This window comes from Callorhinus ursinus, unplaced genomic scaffold, assembly GCF_003265705.2.
Source record: "Callorhinus ursinus isolate GAN/ISIS: 27379988/994484 unplaced genomic scaffold, GSC_fseal_2.0 scaffold4, whole genome shotgun sequence".
Classification (NCBI taxonomy): Eukaryota; Metazoa; Chordata; class Mammalia; order Carnivora; family Otariidae; genus Callorhinus; species Callorhinus ursinus.
In genome coordinates this window covers 121,814,142-121,829,443 of record NW_027397066.1, presented here as the reverse complement: position 1 = coordinate 121,829,443, position 15,302 = coordinate 121,814,142, and the positions used below count along the sequence as shown (strand labels likewise).

Sequence of the window (15,302 nt, the reverse complement as noted above, 5' to 3'; positions counted from 1 at the left end):
ATCATCAGATGCCTGACTAAAAGTTGCTTGCAACGGCCTTTACATCATCTCTCTTCCTCAAAGCTACACTTTTCAAGATAGAAAATTTAATTCTAACTCTCCACATTGTAACCAAGCAGTTGACAGAAACTTGGCGCCTCCGTTGTAGGCTGGGAATATCTTTTTGTCCCTGGTTTTCCAAAATAAAAGATACAAGTCATTTCAACTATTTTTAATTTGGAAGCTGGCAAAAAAAAAAAAATTCATACTGTCTCCCACATTATATTAATTTTGTAAAATGAAGTCCAGAATAATTTTAACTAGAAGAGATGGCATTTTTAAAGGAGTGACTTACAAATGGGTACAGGCCGAACCGTTTCTGATTTATTAGGAGCTCTGCTGTAACACAGCAGTGGCTTTCTTGGGCCAAGACAGGTGAGTTGGGAACCGTGTTTGTGTGCTGTCTTGCAGTTTCCTGCGGGCCTTTGTTCTTCACCTTCCATCTATTTCACACAGTTTTTGCATCTGCAGTTACAATACAGTGAGTCTGTAAATGGCAGCTGCCCTATCTGGTGAAGTTTGTTTGGCCGCTGGAGAAGGAGGGATAAGATGCGCTGTAAACCAGGTAGCCCATATTGCCTGGGGGCTGGGGCTCTGACTGGCTTTCAGTACAGCATCTTTCCACATGAGCCTTCTTGTAAGTAAATGCCAGCCAGTCATGCCGTAAGACTCCCATGCCAGTAGCCAGGGGCTCCCACTTCCCTTCCCTAAATGTACCTTCCCCAGTGGTTTTATTTTTAACAACCTCCCTTTACACCTTCAGTTGGCCCCTCTATTTTATCTTATTCTTACTGTTTTTTTAAACATTTTATTTTATTTTTTTAAGTAATCTCCACACCCAACATGGGCCTCAAACTTACCACCCCGAGATCAAGAGTTGCATGCTCCCCTGACTGAACCAGCCAGGTGCCCGTCTTTCTAACCCTGCCCTGCTTTTCTCATGATGGGCACGCACTGATCACGTGACTGGAATTCCTGGTGTCGGAAGCAGCCTTTAGGGCCTTATCCATGCGGGCAAGCCTGAATGCCCTTTTGAAATCCTGGATTTTATTGACCCCAGTGGCGATTCATAGGAGAGGGAGTGTGACTCCTGTTTTTCAATGACTTGCTACTCCCTGAGACAGGGACTGATCTGAGTTCACAAAAGGAGCGGGACAATGGGGCTTGGGGGTGTACACCCCTGTACTGAAACTTCTGGGGGCCCTTGGTGACATCTACTCATTGTTGGTTATTTTTCCTTAACAATCACTCATATGGATATAGTGCTTACTCGGTGTCACGTTAGGATTAGCATTCCCAGTTTACAGATGGAAACCGAGAAACAGAGGTTAAGAGACTTGCCCAAGTTTGTGCTGCTAATAAGTGGCGGAACTGGGATTCTAATCCAGGGGGCCTGGTTCCAACATTCCCTCCTCCCCCAGGCTGCCTGTACCCCAGATCACAAAATAAGGAGGCAGCGCGACTGAACTTGGCTCTGTTCTTTGCCCTGGTGTGCTGGTGCGGAGTTAAGAGTCCCCAGCATGGAGCCATTCTCTGAATGCTGTATGTTAGACACCATTGAAATTTGCATTAATTCTTTTAGGCTTTTCAGGAATTACTTAGTGCAAATAGTAATAACAGTAAGGCCAACTAATAGTTCCGTAGGGCTTTACAGCGTATGGCATATTTCCAAATACATTGCCTCATGACAAGCATGTAGACAAAGACCAAGACTCAACGAGATTAGCTGTAAAAAGGTCATGACTGGAATTCAGATCTTTTTTCCTCGCTGTGTTGGATAGAGTACACCTCATTCTAGAATTGGGCTGAGAATAATTTTTGATCTTGACAGATCCCTGGGAAGATTTATCAGAGTCTATGTTCCTGCAAACCTGAATCCAAGTCATTTCCTTCCTTCCCTCATTAGTATATTTTCTTCTACTTATTGCTGTTTGTTACTACTGTTACCACTTACTAATCAAATGTGTCTATAGCAAGCCGGGCGCTGTGCCCACAGCTTCATGTAATTTCTCATTTAACCCTCTTAAAAGCCCTAAGGGGTCACTAATATTAAACCTGTTTTACAGATGAGGAAGTTGAGGCTTCAAAGGTTATAGCCACAAGGGAGAGAGCAAAGATTCATCTCTGCCGAGCTGCACAACCTTGGCTCATGACCACTTAATTAGCTATTACTTAATTTTTTTTTCTCAGTTGAGCGAACTGTCTTTTGACCTCCGTCTACTTCACTGTTTATTTTCCTTGGCTTCAAACCATGGCATCATTTCTAATGCATGCTAATTTGGTCACTAATCTGGTTAAATTTTTTGTATCTTGAAAATATATCTATAATCCAGCCCTCTGATGCAGCCTCTCCTGGCCGTCAGCTCACACCTAGCAGCTTGCCTCTTTAGCTCCCTCCCTGGTGCCTTCTCCACCCCAGCGTCCCCCTCAGGCCCTCCAATGCATTCTAATGGACTCTTCTTCTGATACCTCTTGTATCAGGCTCTGCCCCTGCCTGGCTCATTCTTCCAGAGGAACTGTATCCTCACTGCTCTCCAGAAAAATGTTTACCGTCTTCACCAGCTCGAACCCACACCCTCTCATCACTGTTTCTCTGCCTTTACTCATGTCGTTCCGGGGGTCTGGTCATTTGAACTGTGGAGTTCCATGCAGCTTCCTCTTGTTAGGTAAAATGGGGGGAAATCAGAACTTTTCGAAAAAGAGGAATAATGTTCTTAAAACTAAATGAACTGTTTTCAGGCTCCTGTGACCCACAAGCGGTTCTGTATCTTTGTAGGGAATTTCTAGCAATGTTGGGGCCCATTCCCGTGACACCCTCTCCGACTGTTTGGCCCTATGCAAATGCTGGTCATCCTTCAAAGAATATTTTGGTTCCCACTGCTTCAGTAAAACCTTTTCCTATTAGTCTGGTCTTTACTGACAACTCTCTCACCCCCTGTGAATTCCAGTGATATTTAGAGTCTTTATCACCCAGGCTGGTGGTTGTATTATTGCATAGTTCATTCTATTCCTTGTGTATGATTAGTCTGGTCTCTTGAGCTATTTCAGGTAGCTATGGTGTGTATGCGGGGTGGCAGATAATGTTTCTTTTGTAACATCTTTATCTTTATGCCATCCACAGTGCATTCCATGATGGATTATAAAAAAGATAAGCCTTTAGTCATATTCTGGGAGTCAGGTTGTCTGAGGTTGTGATATTACTTCACTTAAAATTTGCAAGTGGCTCCTTAGTGCTATAAGAAAGAAGATGAAGGAGAGTGGTGGTCTGTGGAAAGTAAGCAGGCTGTTCAAAGGGCACCTTGATGGCAGAGTCCCTTGATGTCTTCTCATGTCCCATGTTCCAAGCCCTCAGCTTGGAGGGCCTAGTCTAGGAACTGGAGTCTGTCACACTGTTAGTTAAGTAACAAACCACTCCACAGTTTAGCAGCTTAAATTAATAGCCATTGATTGAGCTTATGAATTTGTGGACTGGCATTTTGGGCCAAGAAGCATAGGGTGCTTCTTTGGGTCTCTCCAGGCATAAATCTCAAATCCGTTTCGACATGGGCTAGGGGCAGACTGGTCTAGGATAGCCTCAGCTAGGGATGGCTTCTCCCTGTTCTCTATGGTCTCTCATCTTCAGTGGGCTAGCCCAGGCTCATTCATATGACAGCCGGGCAGGGTTCCAAAGGAGAGAGCAGAAGTGCACGAGGCCTCTGGAGGCTAGACTGAGGCCCAACATCATTTCCACCACCTTCTATGGACCAAAGCAAGCCACAACTCCAGCCAAGATTCAGGGAGTGGGAAAATGTACTCCACCTCTTGATGGGAGGAGCTGGGAAGTCACATTACAAAGGGGTGGGGCTTCAGGGAGGGGAATTGCTATGGCTTTTTTTTTTTTTAACTAAGCTCTACGCCCAATATGGGGCTTGAACTCACAACTCCAAGATCAAGAGTCGCATGTTCTACCGGCTGAGCCAGCCAGGCGACCCCTGTTACAGCCATTTTATAGCCTACCACAGCTCAAGAGTTCTTCAGGCTCTCTGGGTGTTCCACAATGACAAAAATCATTTAAAAACTGATGTATAAACCAGAATGTCGGCATGGTAATTTAAAATGACAAGTGTAACAATCAAGAGGAGATGTCATTTGGGGCAGATGGTCACCAACTTCCCCGAAAAGTGTTGGAAATATATTATCCAATCTTTAGGTTTTCTTTTTTCTAGTCTCAAATCACTTCATGCTGTTCATACATACAAATCACTTCACTGCTGTTCATACATTTCATTCGTTGTACGTGTTAATAGAATGAATTTAAAATACAGCTTTCTTTCGCATTTACTCATGACTTGATTGGTTTTCCAGGACTTGTCCTTCCTGCTTTTGACAAGGGAGATATCCTGTCTGTTAAGCGGATTGCTACAGATAGTGACTTTTGCTCATTATGTGTTGATTTTGCTAGTTTAGTTCACGGAGGAAAACCTTATTTATTTATTTTACAGTTCTGGAGACACCGCTCATTGTTATTACCCCCGATCCTGCCCTGTTTTGTTTTCCCTTTGTCACTGTGTATACAGTGATGGTAGCTGTGTTCAGGGACCTGTGTGGTCCTGATTGGAGGACATTGATACTGAAATGTGGCCAAAGATTAGCCCAGGTGGGGATTAGTGAGAAATAGGAGATGGTTCAAACTTCACCAAACACTAATTATAAAACTACTTAAGGCAAGTTAAGTAGGTTACCTTATTAGAGAGCAAGATTTAAAAATTATTTAGCTAATGTTTTAAACATTCTATTTGAATATAATATGCTTAACATCTAAAAGCAATGCTCTACTCTAATTATTATTTAATTACATCTTGGCTTTCCTTATAATTTAGAAGGCAATTTATGTTTTTTCTCACCTAAAGTGTATCAGGTTGTCAGATAACCCCCCGGTCCTGCCAGATCATACGTATTTACATAGACTTACAAGGGAACTTGTGTAGTTATTTGTAATATGGGAAGTTGAGCTCCGATTCCGGTTCCATCATCAATGAACTGTGTGATTTTAAACAGGTCGTATCATTCTCTGAGCCTGTGTTTACTTATCGTGAAATGAGAGAAGTAAAAACAATAATGGTTTTCACTTCGTTTTTTTAAACGATAAACTCATTTTTCCAAACAAAATCTTAAGTGCCGACTCAATATATAAAACATATAAAATGTGTAGTTTTAATGGAACTTTGTTTTTTATAAGTTCACGTTTGTTGTATTTATTTATTCAAAAAATCCAGCAATCAGAGCAAAGTTGCTATTTGATAAGCACAAAGCATGGGATTAGCGTTATGATGGGGGGAGGTCGTATAGCAGCATCAGCCTCTAGTATATTTCTAAATTTATTTTGCCGATCACAGTTTCCAGAAATACCATTTATACGGGGATGTTGTAGCAAAGAAGAGTAGATTTGTAACAATTCACCTTGTAATCTCAAGATGCCTTTAATTAAATTTATTCAGCTGCTCGAAAGAAGAGCACAATAATGAAAAGTTTTTGCTTCAAAGTCGACAACATTTAGCAACTGCTCTCATTCCTTGTCATATGATCAGAAGCACACAAAACGAGCAATATGCAGTAAACCCCCCTGTCATCCTTTTTTTTTTTTTAAAGATTTTATTTATTTATTTGACAGAGAGAGACACAGCGAGAGAGGGAACACAAGCAGGGGGAGTGGGAGAGGGAGAAGCAGGCTTCCCGCCGAGCAGGGAGCCCGATGTGGGGCTCGATCCCAGGACCCTGAGGTCATGACCTGAGCCGAAGGCAGTCGCTTAACCAACTGAGCCACCCAGGCGCCCCGCCCCCTGTCATCCTATAGTAACTACTTCAGTATTGCTCCATTAACTGGTATTTGGACATTTATTTACTCTCTCTAGTCTCAGATTCCTCAACTGCAAAATAGGGGTAAGAGTAGGGTTGTTGTGAGGATCAAATAGATTAATTCAAACAAGTTAACACTTAGCATACTTCCTGGCCCCTATTAAGTGCTTTATAAATGATAGACCCAGACAGAACTATATATCTGCATCTGTCTGCCGGTCTGTCCGCCATGATGAGAAGCTTCACCAAAGCAGTTCCACTTGAACCCACCCTGACATTTAATGGAAGGTAGTGGTTCTCAACCACAGGTGTGCCTAGGACACAGCTGGCGGTGTCTAGAGAGATTTTTTTGTTTTCATGATGGGGCAGTGCTGTTGGCAGCTAATGGGGCGAGCCCAGGGATGCTGCTAAACATCCTATGATGCACAGGACAGTCCTCCATAGCAATTTATCCTGCCCAGAATGTCAGTGGTGCTGAGGTTGAGAAAGCCTGATTTAAGGCACGCATGTCGACTCTGGTAGGACCACAATTGTACAGTTGTTCATGGACACACATACACAGGCCTAAATTTTTTGAAAGATCAGTGCATAGCCAACCACCTCCTTATTAATGACATATTACTAGAATTCTAGCACTCCTGTGATAACAGGAGGAACTGCATTACAGGTGAAACCAACTGAATTAACTTGTCAACCCAAGTAAATGTTAGTGGTCTCCATTAGAGCACACATGAGGGTACATATTTTTAAATTAAATTTTCGATTGCCTTAAATAATCTTAAAAACTTAAATTTGAAACAGAACATTTGTTGGGACCCCGGAAGCTTATCCTAGGATTTTTGGAAACACTGTTTGAGAACCACCCATCTGTGGCCCCTTCCAGGTCCAAGAGTCTTTGGCTCTGCTTTAGGGTGAGGTAGGAAATAACATGCTTAGTGGCCTACCTTTTTCATGTAGCATTTCAGCATTCACAAAATTGCTGGATTCTGAGCTGAAAGAGGTCTCTGTCTTATTAAATGTCAGGAAAGTGTCATCTTCCTTTACCAGAGGGAACGGACGGAACAGAGCAGAACAGCCACGGTGCGGCCCGTTCTTCCTCTTTTACCTTTTTAGTCAGATCTTCACAAAACTCCTTCCTACAGAAAAGGGACGTTTTCTGCCCTTTACCTCCAGGTTATGTCCCACCTTTCCCTTTCTCACTAACAAAGGCTGGTTCACTCCATATCACTTATTTCCAAAGCCCATAGTCCAACTGCTTAGGGTAGCATCCCTCTCAAAGGCTCTTGGAGAGAAAGGAGAGAGGCTGGGTGCATTTTCAGCCAGAAACCCTGAAGTCTGTGTCTCTGTGATTGGGGAGGGGTTGGTCTGTTAACCTCTTGGGACCTTAGTTCCCTCACTCATAAAATGAAGATAGTAGTAATACCTATCTCCTGTGATCTATGGTAGGATCTATGTTAACTATGCAAATGCTAGGTGTGTGCATTATTTTTAAGGAGGTTTATAGAATAATCCTGGGGGGAGGGGGTACTTAAAAGGGATCTCAGCATGAACTGATGACACTTTGCTCTAAAGAGGGCTTTTTTTTTTTATCAATTAATTAATCCTTCCCCATATTTAGAATTGGAAACTTGGAGTCATTTTATCCCAGTGGCTTTCCCATTTGTTTCCCATACGAGCCTTTATCTTGCATCCTGTATAAATCCTCAAAAAGTTGATTTGTTTCCTTTAAATGGCAGCCCAGCTTCATTGAGTGCGTGAACTTACAGATATACATAATTTATAATCAAAGTGGCTCAGGTCCTAAAATGTTTGAAACAAACAGAGAAGGGGCCTCTTGATTAGTGGGGTTTCCTCCTTGTGTTGAAAGTGGAGTATCTGGAAACTTGAAAGAGACATAAACAGAAGTCAAAGTAAGGGCTGGGAAAGTCTCTTACAAATGGAACTCCATATGTGCACAGATCTTTGTGTTAGTAAGAATGAAGTAAAGACTAGGCTGTGAATTGTAATTGGTTCCTTTTTTCTTAGCAGTTTCCCCAAAGAAAAAAGAAAACATCTTTAATTCCACCTTTTTCTGTAGAAAGAGAATGGGTTTTTTTTAAAAGTAAGATAACAAAAACTATGACAATTATTCAGTCATATTAATCTTAAAATATAGGCTTTATGCACTGTTTTTAGTGTAAATATTTCTGGTATTTAGACCCAGAGTGTTTGGGAAATTAAAACTTGGGCAAATGAGTGTTTCCCACAGGTTTTTTTGTGATCCGTTATTAGCTATATTTACATTTCCCCAGCACATTAGTAGTTTTATGTCATTCTTGACATTGTCAGAACGAAAACCAGGTATGACATGCCTGCAAATTTATAATCCAGCAACATGCTAGCTTGCTAGCTTGCCTCTTGTTTTTTTAAGTGTCTTATTGAAGTTCTGTTAAGTCTGGTTGTACTAACAATGCTGAATTTTTTTCTCAAATCTTATGTAACATTTATTGTGACGAATACTTCTAGAAGCTACTTATATCTTCAGAGAGCATCAGCTTAAGGTTGCTCTCTCTAGAAATTGGGATTTGCTTCTAGGGCTTCAGTAGTTTCTTATCTCTTTCCTAGCCTCACCTTAGAATTTTAAAAAAGTTTTAAAATAAAAGATACAGAAGCATTTTAAAAAGTACATAACTTTCTATTATTCCTTCCCAAAGAATCAAAGTTTCAGGCTTAACAGAAAACACACCACTTAATTATTCTGTTGTGACTAACTAGGATGCTTTTGGAAGAGGATTTTATAAAGGGTCTGGAAGAAAGGCATAGGGCGAGAGAAGCTTTAGGAGGTGGCCAGCAACACCCGCCACCCTGCACCCCCACCACCTCCAGGAAATGGTTGAAAGGGGAGAAATATGCTAAATAAACAAAGTCCTCTTAGGATCTACCTTCCTTGCTGAGGTCAGAATTACATGATGATTGCTCCAGAGACCATCATTATTCTCTTTGGTTCAGATTCTGATGGCACTGTCCCCAAAGGGCCAAATTTTATTTTATTTTATTTATTTTTAATTTTTTTAAAGTAATCTCTGTGCCCAACGTGGGGCTCGAACTCATGACCCTGAGATCAGTAGTTGCATGTTGTACTGACTGAGCTGGCCAGGCACCCCGAAGGGCCAGATTTTAAGCACTTTTCTGAAATGTACTCCTCCTTTAGTAATGGCACAGTCCAAATGAATAATTATCACAGACACCTCAGCAAGTGCTATGGTGTAGATAGCAAAGCTTTTATCTCCAGGCCTTATTCCCAGTCTGAGGATCAGATCCAGGAAAAACACTTCTGATTGCCTTTGGTGGAATATTTTGGGATTCGTAGTTTTTGTTTCCCACGGGTAATAGTAAAGCACCATCAGATGTCACTTAATTTGTAGACAACATATTTTATTCATGCCATAGATATATATTGAGTGCCTGCAATGTGCCAGGCACTGTTCTAGGCACTCAAGGTACATCAGTGTTAAAACAAAGATCATTGCCTTCTTGAAGCCTACCTTTGAGTTGGGGGAACAGATCATAATGGTTAACATAATAAATAAGAAAATTATATGGTATGTAACTAGTCTGCTTGGGCTGCCATGACAAAATACCAAAGATGTGGTGGCTTGAACAAAAGAAATTTACTTCTCACAGTTCTGGAGGCTGGAAGTCTGATAAGGTGTTGGGAGGATTGGTTTCTCCTGAGGCTTCTCTTTTTGGCTTGAAGATGGCCACCTTCTTGCTGGGTCCTCCCACAATCTTTCTTCCGTCTGCATGCATCCCTGGTATCTCTTATAGGACATCCATCATACTGGATTAGGGCCCCACCCTCATGGCCTCACTGAACTGTAATTACCTCCCTGTCTCCAAATGTAGCCGCATTGTGGGTTAGGGTTTCAACATAAGAATTGGTGGGAATGGGCACAATTCAGTCCTTAACCAGAAGTTACCAGGTGGTAAGTTTTTTGGAAAAAAAGGAAGATAAGAGTAAGGTAAGAGAGATTGGGAGCGTCATGGGGTGGGAATTGCAGTTCTGAACAGGATGGTCAGGATAGACTTCATTGAGAAGGTGGCACTTGAAGGTCAAGTTTACATTCAAGTGTTGTTATAGCAGAGGGACCAGAAGTGGAGGACTGGTGTGGTGGAAGTAGGTAAGGTGGAGGCACAGAGCGGGCAGCTCGTGGAACTAGTTCTAGTCCCAGCTCTGCATCTTTCTGGTGGTAAAACTTCCAAATGTCACCTCAGCCCTCCAGAGTCCAATTTCTAAATATGCTGGTCTGTGTGAACTTGTGATTCCAGAATGTACACCTTTAGAGGGCACAAGGGAGAAAGGACTTCGTGCTTGGGTACAGGCTAGGGTAGGTGGTGAGCAACAAGTTAGAAGTGCTTACTTTGGAGATTTATTTTCATCTTCTTATTTGTTAAGCAGGAATGGGCTTTGGGTTCACTCTCATGAGTGTTCCTAAGAATTCTGTATTAGGATGAGATCTTCTTTCTCAAAAGACATCTGATATAACCAACCTAAAGTTCCTACTGCATGGCCCATTAAAGGGGAGCAAGCTGCCCGGGAAAGTGGCCGGCGGTGGCAGAGGATACTTGTCCTCCTTCATGGTCTTTCCCAGGGAGTGTGTAGCTCAGTGGGTGAAGGCCTGCTATGGTGTAGCCAAGCCACAGAAGCCATCCCATAATAGGCCAGTTAGCTCTGCCCTGACCACATACTCCACACCAACCAACCATGCTAAAAATGGAAAAAGGACATTAGTGGAAAAACTGGTGAAATCTGAATAAAATCTGGAGTTTAGCTCATAGCAATGTGAATTTCTTAGTTCTGACAAACGCACCATGCTTGTGTAAGATGTGAACATCCGAGAGCCCTGGGCAAAGAATATATGGGAACTCCTTGAGCCATCTTTCCAACATTTCTGTAAGTCTAAACTGATTTCAAAATAAAAGATTTTCTTTAAAAAAAAAAAAGTGCCCATCATGGTCTCAGAGATGACTTGAGCTACAGATACGGGTTTATTCACAGTGACTGGAAAAATAGTTCCAAGTGCATGCCCCAGTGTTCGTGGGTCAGGAGTGTCAGTTCACAATAAGGCAAAGTGGGATATCTCTAGTCTGAGCTTCTCTCTGGCGAATTCTTCATCACCTTACCACCCCACCCCAGGTTTTTGCTTTGGGTATTGCGTCTGACTCATGTTTATATTGAGTATTTTATGGCAGAATAATTGCCGGAAAGCATTATTTTATAATAGGGTTAAGTGGGGGAGAAGCCTCATAGGTCAGGGAGGCCGCAGCATATACAGGAAAGAAGATACTTAGGGAAACCAGAGAGAAAAATGTCCACTTTGTAGAGGCAGCACTTCTTAAAATATGATAGCTTCCAAAGATTCAGAAGCCCACATTCTCAGAGCCGCGTGCTCATGGAGTGTATTGTATTTTTTTCTGCCCAGGTCCCAGCCTGTTTTGATCGGGTTGTGGTCCCTCCTGCTGTCAGCACAGTGTGATGGTGCATTCCGTATTTCATTAAGTCCGGGGGCAGCTAAGAGGGGGAGTGGCCTTTTGTATATGTATATATATATATATATATATATATATATATATATATATATATACACAATACCTTTCTTCTTTTGACAGCTGCAAATCAGAAGGAGCCCATGAATCTTAATTTTAAAGTGAAAGAGGAGCCCAAGGAAGAGGAGGCCTTAAGTGCCACTTTGCCTCGGTCCAGCTATGTGTTCAGCCCGGAATCGGAAGTGCCAGCCCCGAGCATCTCTGAGGACACCCTTAAGCCCCAGGAAGGGAAGGGGAATGTGCTAAGGCGGGATATGTCTGTCAAAGCAGCATCTGAACTTCTCATGAAACTATCAGGTACTTGATTTATTCTAAAATATTCATGTTCTGATCATTTCATTTGCAGCCAACTGGGCTGCTTCCTGCATGGGTTATAATTAGGCTCACGGTAGCAGTATCGCATTATTGAGGCGAATTCAGGAATGATTGGGTGGCTTGGCTTGCATTCCTGCGTTGTGTGTACGAGTTTGTTTGCAGATGTTGTCTGTGTACCTGTCTTGTTAAATACAGCCTTCTTTTCCTGGAAATTGTTGGAAAACACTGCTGCTTTCTAAGATGTTGCAGGTCATAATCTTAAGAGCATTCTAACGACATTCAAAGCACTTCTGCTAATTGATCAAAATATCTATTCTTTCTTAATAGAAGACCTTTCTTTTTGTGTGTATTTATGCTGTATTCTTTAGGAACCATTAAAAATATTTTTCTTAATAAATAGTTGAGATGGCGCTTGTAGTAATTAGCAATAGAGTAGCAATAAGAGATTTTACAAAGAGAAAATTTCATAGTGGACTATTACAATAATTAATCTAAGTTCTTAAGATGAATGGATAATTTTTTAGTAGTATTTAAATGTAATCTGCCTGTCAGAGAAGGAAAATTGATTATAATTTGGAATTCATATATTCTGGGTTCTTTTCCAGTCTCCCATCTGCCCCTTCAGAACAGGTAAAAATTTAGTGTCTTTTAAATTCAAGAGTATGACTTTTAGAGCATGGGAAGAAAAGTCGTATCAATAATAATATACTTACCAAGTCATATCCCAGCCTCAGTTAAAAGGTAATTTTTTAGAAACTATATTCAAAATGCTAATATGAATCAAAAGGTGTTTTCAGTTTGTAACTCCCTGTGTTTGGAAGATGAAAGCAAGAGATACATTAGGGATGCTCCTTCCCTATAATTTCCTCGGCAATTCTGACTGTGCTTCTGGTTGACCAATAGGTTGGAAAGCAAGAAATTAATAGTGATTTACTTAGAGCCTTATATCAGAACAGTTGAAATTCCTGTATTTGCCAGCTGGTGGGGTTAAGAATTCTTTCCTTTGATGTGAATTTAGAACACACTGGAACTTCAAGGGTACATGATTTATGGTAGATAAAGCAGAGTGCAGTTATGACATCCTTATCATAGCCCCCTTTTTCTAAACTTCACAGTGTTAGAACAGCTTCCCTTTAGCAGATGGGAGGCCTAGCAGGACTGTGCTGATTGCTGAAAGCTGAAAGTTTAAAAATATGATGTTCAGGCCAACGTATTTTCTTATACTCAAGCCCTCCTTCCTGTGTCAAAAGGTCTCAGTGACATAGAGTAATATGTCTGTTGTTTTTCCAGTCAATTCAAAGGGGTCACAGAGCTCTCTGATTCTTCTTCCATAGCACAGGCTTTCACATTGCAGTGACCCTCTTCCAACAGTGACTCCGGTCGGTAGGATCCCAGTGTATGCTATTTCTGTTTCAGAGTTTGCTGGGCAACCAGTATTGTGAGCAGAGAGAGATGGGGTGGCAACAGAAGACAATATGCAAAAATGAGATTTCAGGGAAGATTTTCTTTAAGGAAAACATTTTCTCCTAATCCTTCTAGGTGATATGATTTTGGACACTGAAGTATGAAATCATTTCCTAGATAATAATGAGATCCCTCAAATAGAATATGGTCATACAGCCATGCACATTTAATGATACTTGTGGACAGCAATGGTCCTTCTAAACGTTTATGTTGACTTTTGTCGAGTTTATGTGCTGTGGAGTTCAACGACAGTTGATTGGATGACATAGTCATATTTCCAAAGGGCACCTATCCTGCTTCCTAGTGTGGAATGAACACTTGTTTGAAAGACTAAGATAACTAATTTTTTTTTTGCCTTGAAAAAAATCCCCCAACGTTCTTTGTGTGAGAGACTTCAGTTGAAGAAATAGCATCCCGGCCCCTCTCCTCTAGATTCACATGGTCTAGTCGGAAGTAGTCCAGGGCAATGGAATCCATTCAGTAAACGTTTTGCACTTCGAACTCTGTACTTCTACATTCTAGCAGACTATGTTCAGGTAAACTGTGAAGAAGTTTCCAAGTTAGTCCTAGAAATAAACATGTGACTTAAAAAAAAAAGTGCCTTTTCATTCCTAAGCCCCAAGGTAAAGGGGACTCACCCTTTATTGGATTTACAGTGGATATTAGAGTTTCTGATCATGGATGGATCGGTGCTCTTGGAAGAAGGATGTGAGGGAAAAACTTCCTATGCTCTCTTTCCTCAAGCTGCAATTTAGCAATTTCAATATTAATGTCCTGAAAGACACCCACGTAAAGAACTTGTCAGTGTCTTCAAGTCCCCCTTTCCATGATAGTTCCTGTCCCTCTATAGACAAGAGGGGTAATTCATCTCCCAAAGCAGCCATGCAGGTTAGTCAGGGATGCCTTAGGTTCACCTGAGCTGATACCCCAAAGACTGGCTGTGGGCACTCTCATGAACACGAGTCCCTATTGCTTCCTGCCTTGTAAATTTCCATGTATAGTCTTCTGCCACACTGAGGAAAATCCTTTTGGCCAGGAAGAGTTGGGTGAGTGAGACAAGTATGCCCCATGCATTATCACACATTTTGTTTCTTCTTCCAGTTTTGGCCAAAGGAATAGCTAAGATGTGGAATAAAAGGATTTTTCTTGTTTGTTGTTTCTTTCCTTGAGATTAGAAGCTTTGATCTGTAGTGTAGGCTATCCTCTTAGTCTTTTCACTGAATTAATAAGGGGAAACTGGTCAACAATTTTGGCAGGTTCATTTCCAGTTTTAAATTAATTTATGTTAACTCCTTAATGATGGATGTTGGGCACGGGGCCCAGTCAAACATCATGTGAAACCTTCCCGGGTGGAGAAACATCTGTAGGTATATTGTTTTCCAAATTGACATTTACATTTTATGGGAAAAACACAGATGAGGTAGAGGCTAGGCTAAGTTTTTCATTCACTGTGTGTTTGGGAAAATCTGAGTTTTCTTCCTTCCTGCGGCTCAAATTCTACTTCCAGTTGTTAATTGGGAAGTCAAGTGCCTGACAGCTGGGCCAAGTAAATTGATTACCATAAAGAAAGCAACCCACTCTGAGGAAACCGCTGGATGTCTGTGACTACCTATTGTTATGTGACACAAGGCAGCCAAAACAATCAGACTTTTTTGCTGAAGCACAGAGTTGCCAAAGATAATTCCCAGAAGCCTTGATTCAAGGAGGCCAAAATCCTGAAGTTCATTACAGAGGATCTGTAACATTAGACAGACGAAGAGAATCCTGTCACTATGAAACCCTGGTTTTGCAACGTCGAGTGACCTCACCAACTTGTGGAATAGATGTGTTATCACAGACGTGATGCAATGCTGAAGGTGACACAAAACTTGATCTGTTTTGTCTCTGTCGTACTGTAAGAGGAGTGGGTAGACACACAGAGATAAAGAAATGCCCCTTCTCCTTTTGGGAAGCCACATGTTTGCGTGGGAATGAATACATAAAATGTACCATGTAGGTGGTTGAACCTAGAAGTAGCAGGTTAAGAATACCATTTTAAACATGTAAATTCCACAAAAATAAAA

General features: G+C 41.5%; 1 protein-coding gene across 5 annotated transcripts in view; it reads left to right on the top strand.

The window, feature by feature from the left end:
* Positions 1-15,302, top strand: part of ZNF827 (zinc finger protein 827) — a 172,491-nt gene that overhangs the window by 51,070 nt on the left and 106,119 nt on the right. For all 5 annotated transcript variants that reach the window (XM_025874262.2, XM_073892307.1, XM_073892308.1 and 2 more), the window contains exon 5: positions 11,524-11,757. In XM_025874262.2, coding sequence (XP_025730047.1) covers positions 11,524-11,757 — 234 coding nt within the window. The remainder of the gene's footprint in view (positions 1-11,523; positions 11,758-15,302) is intronic.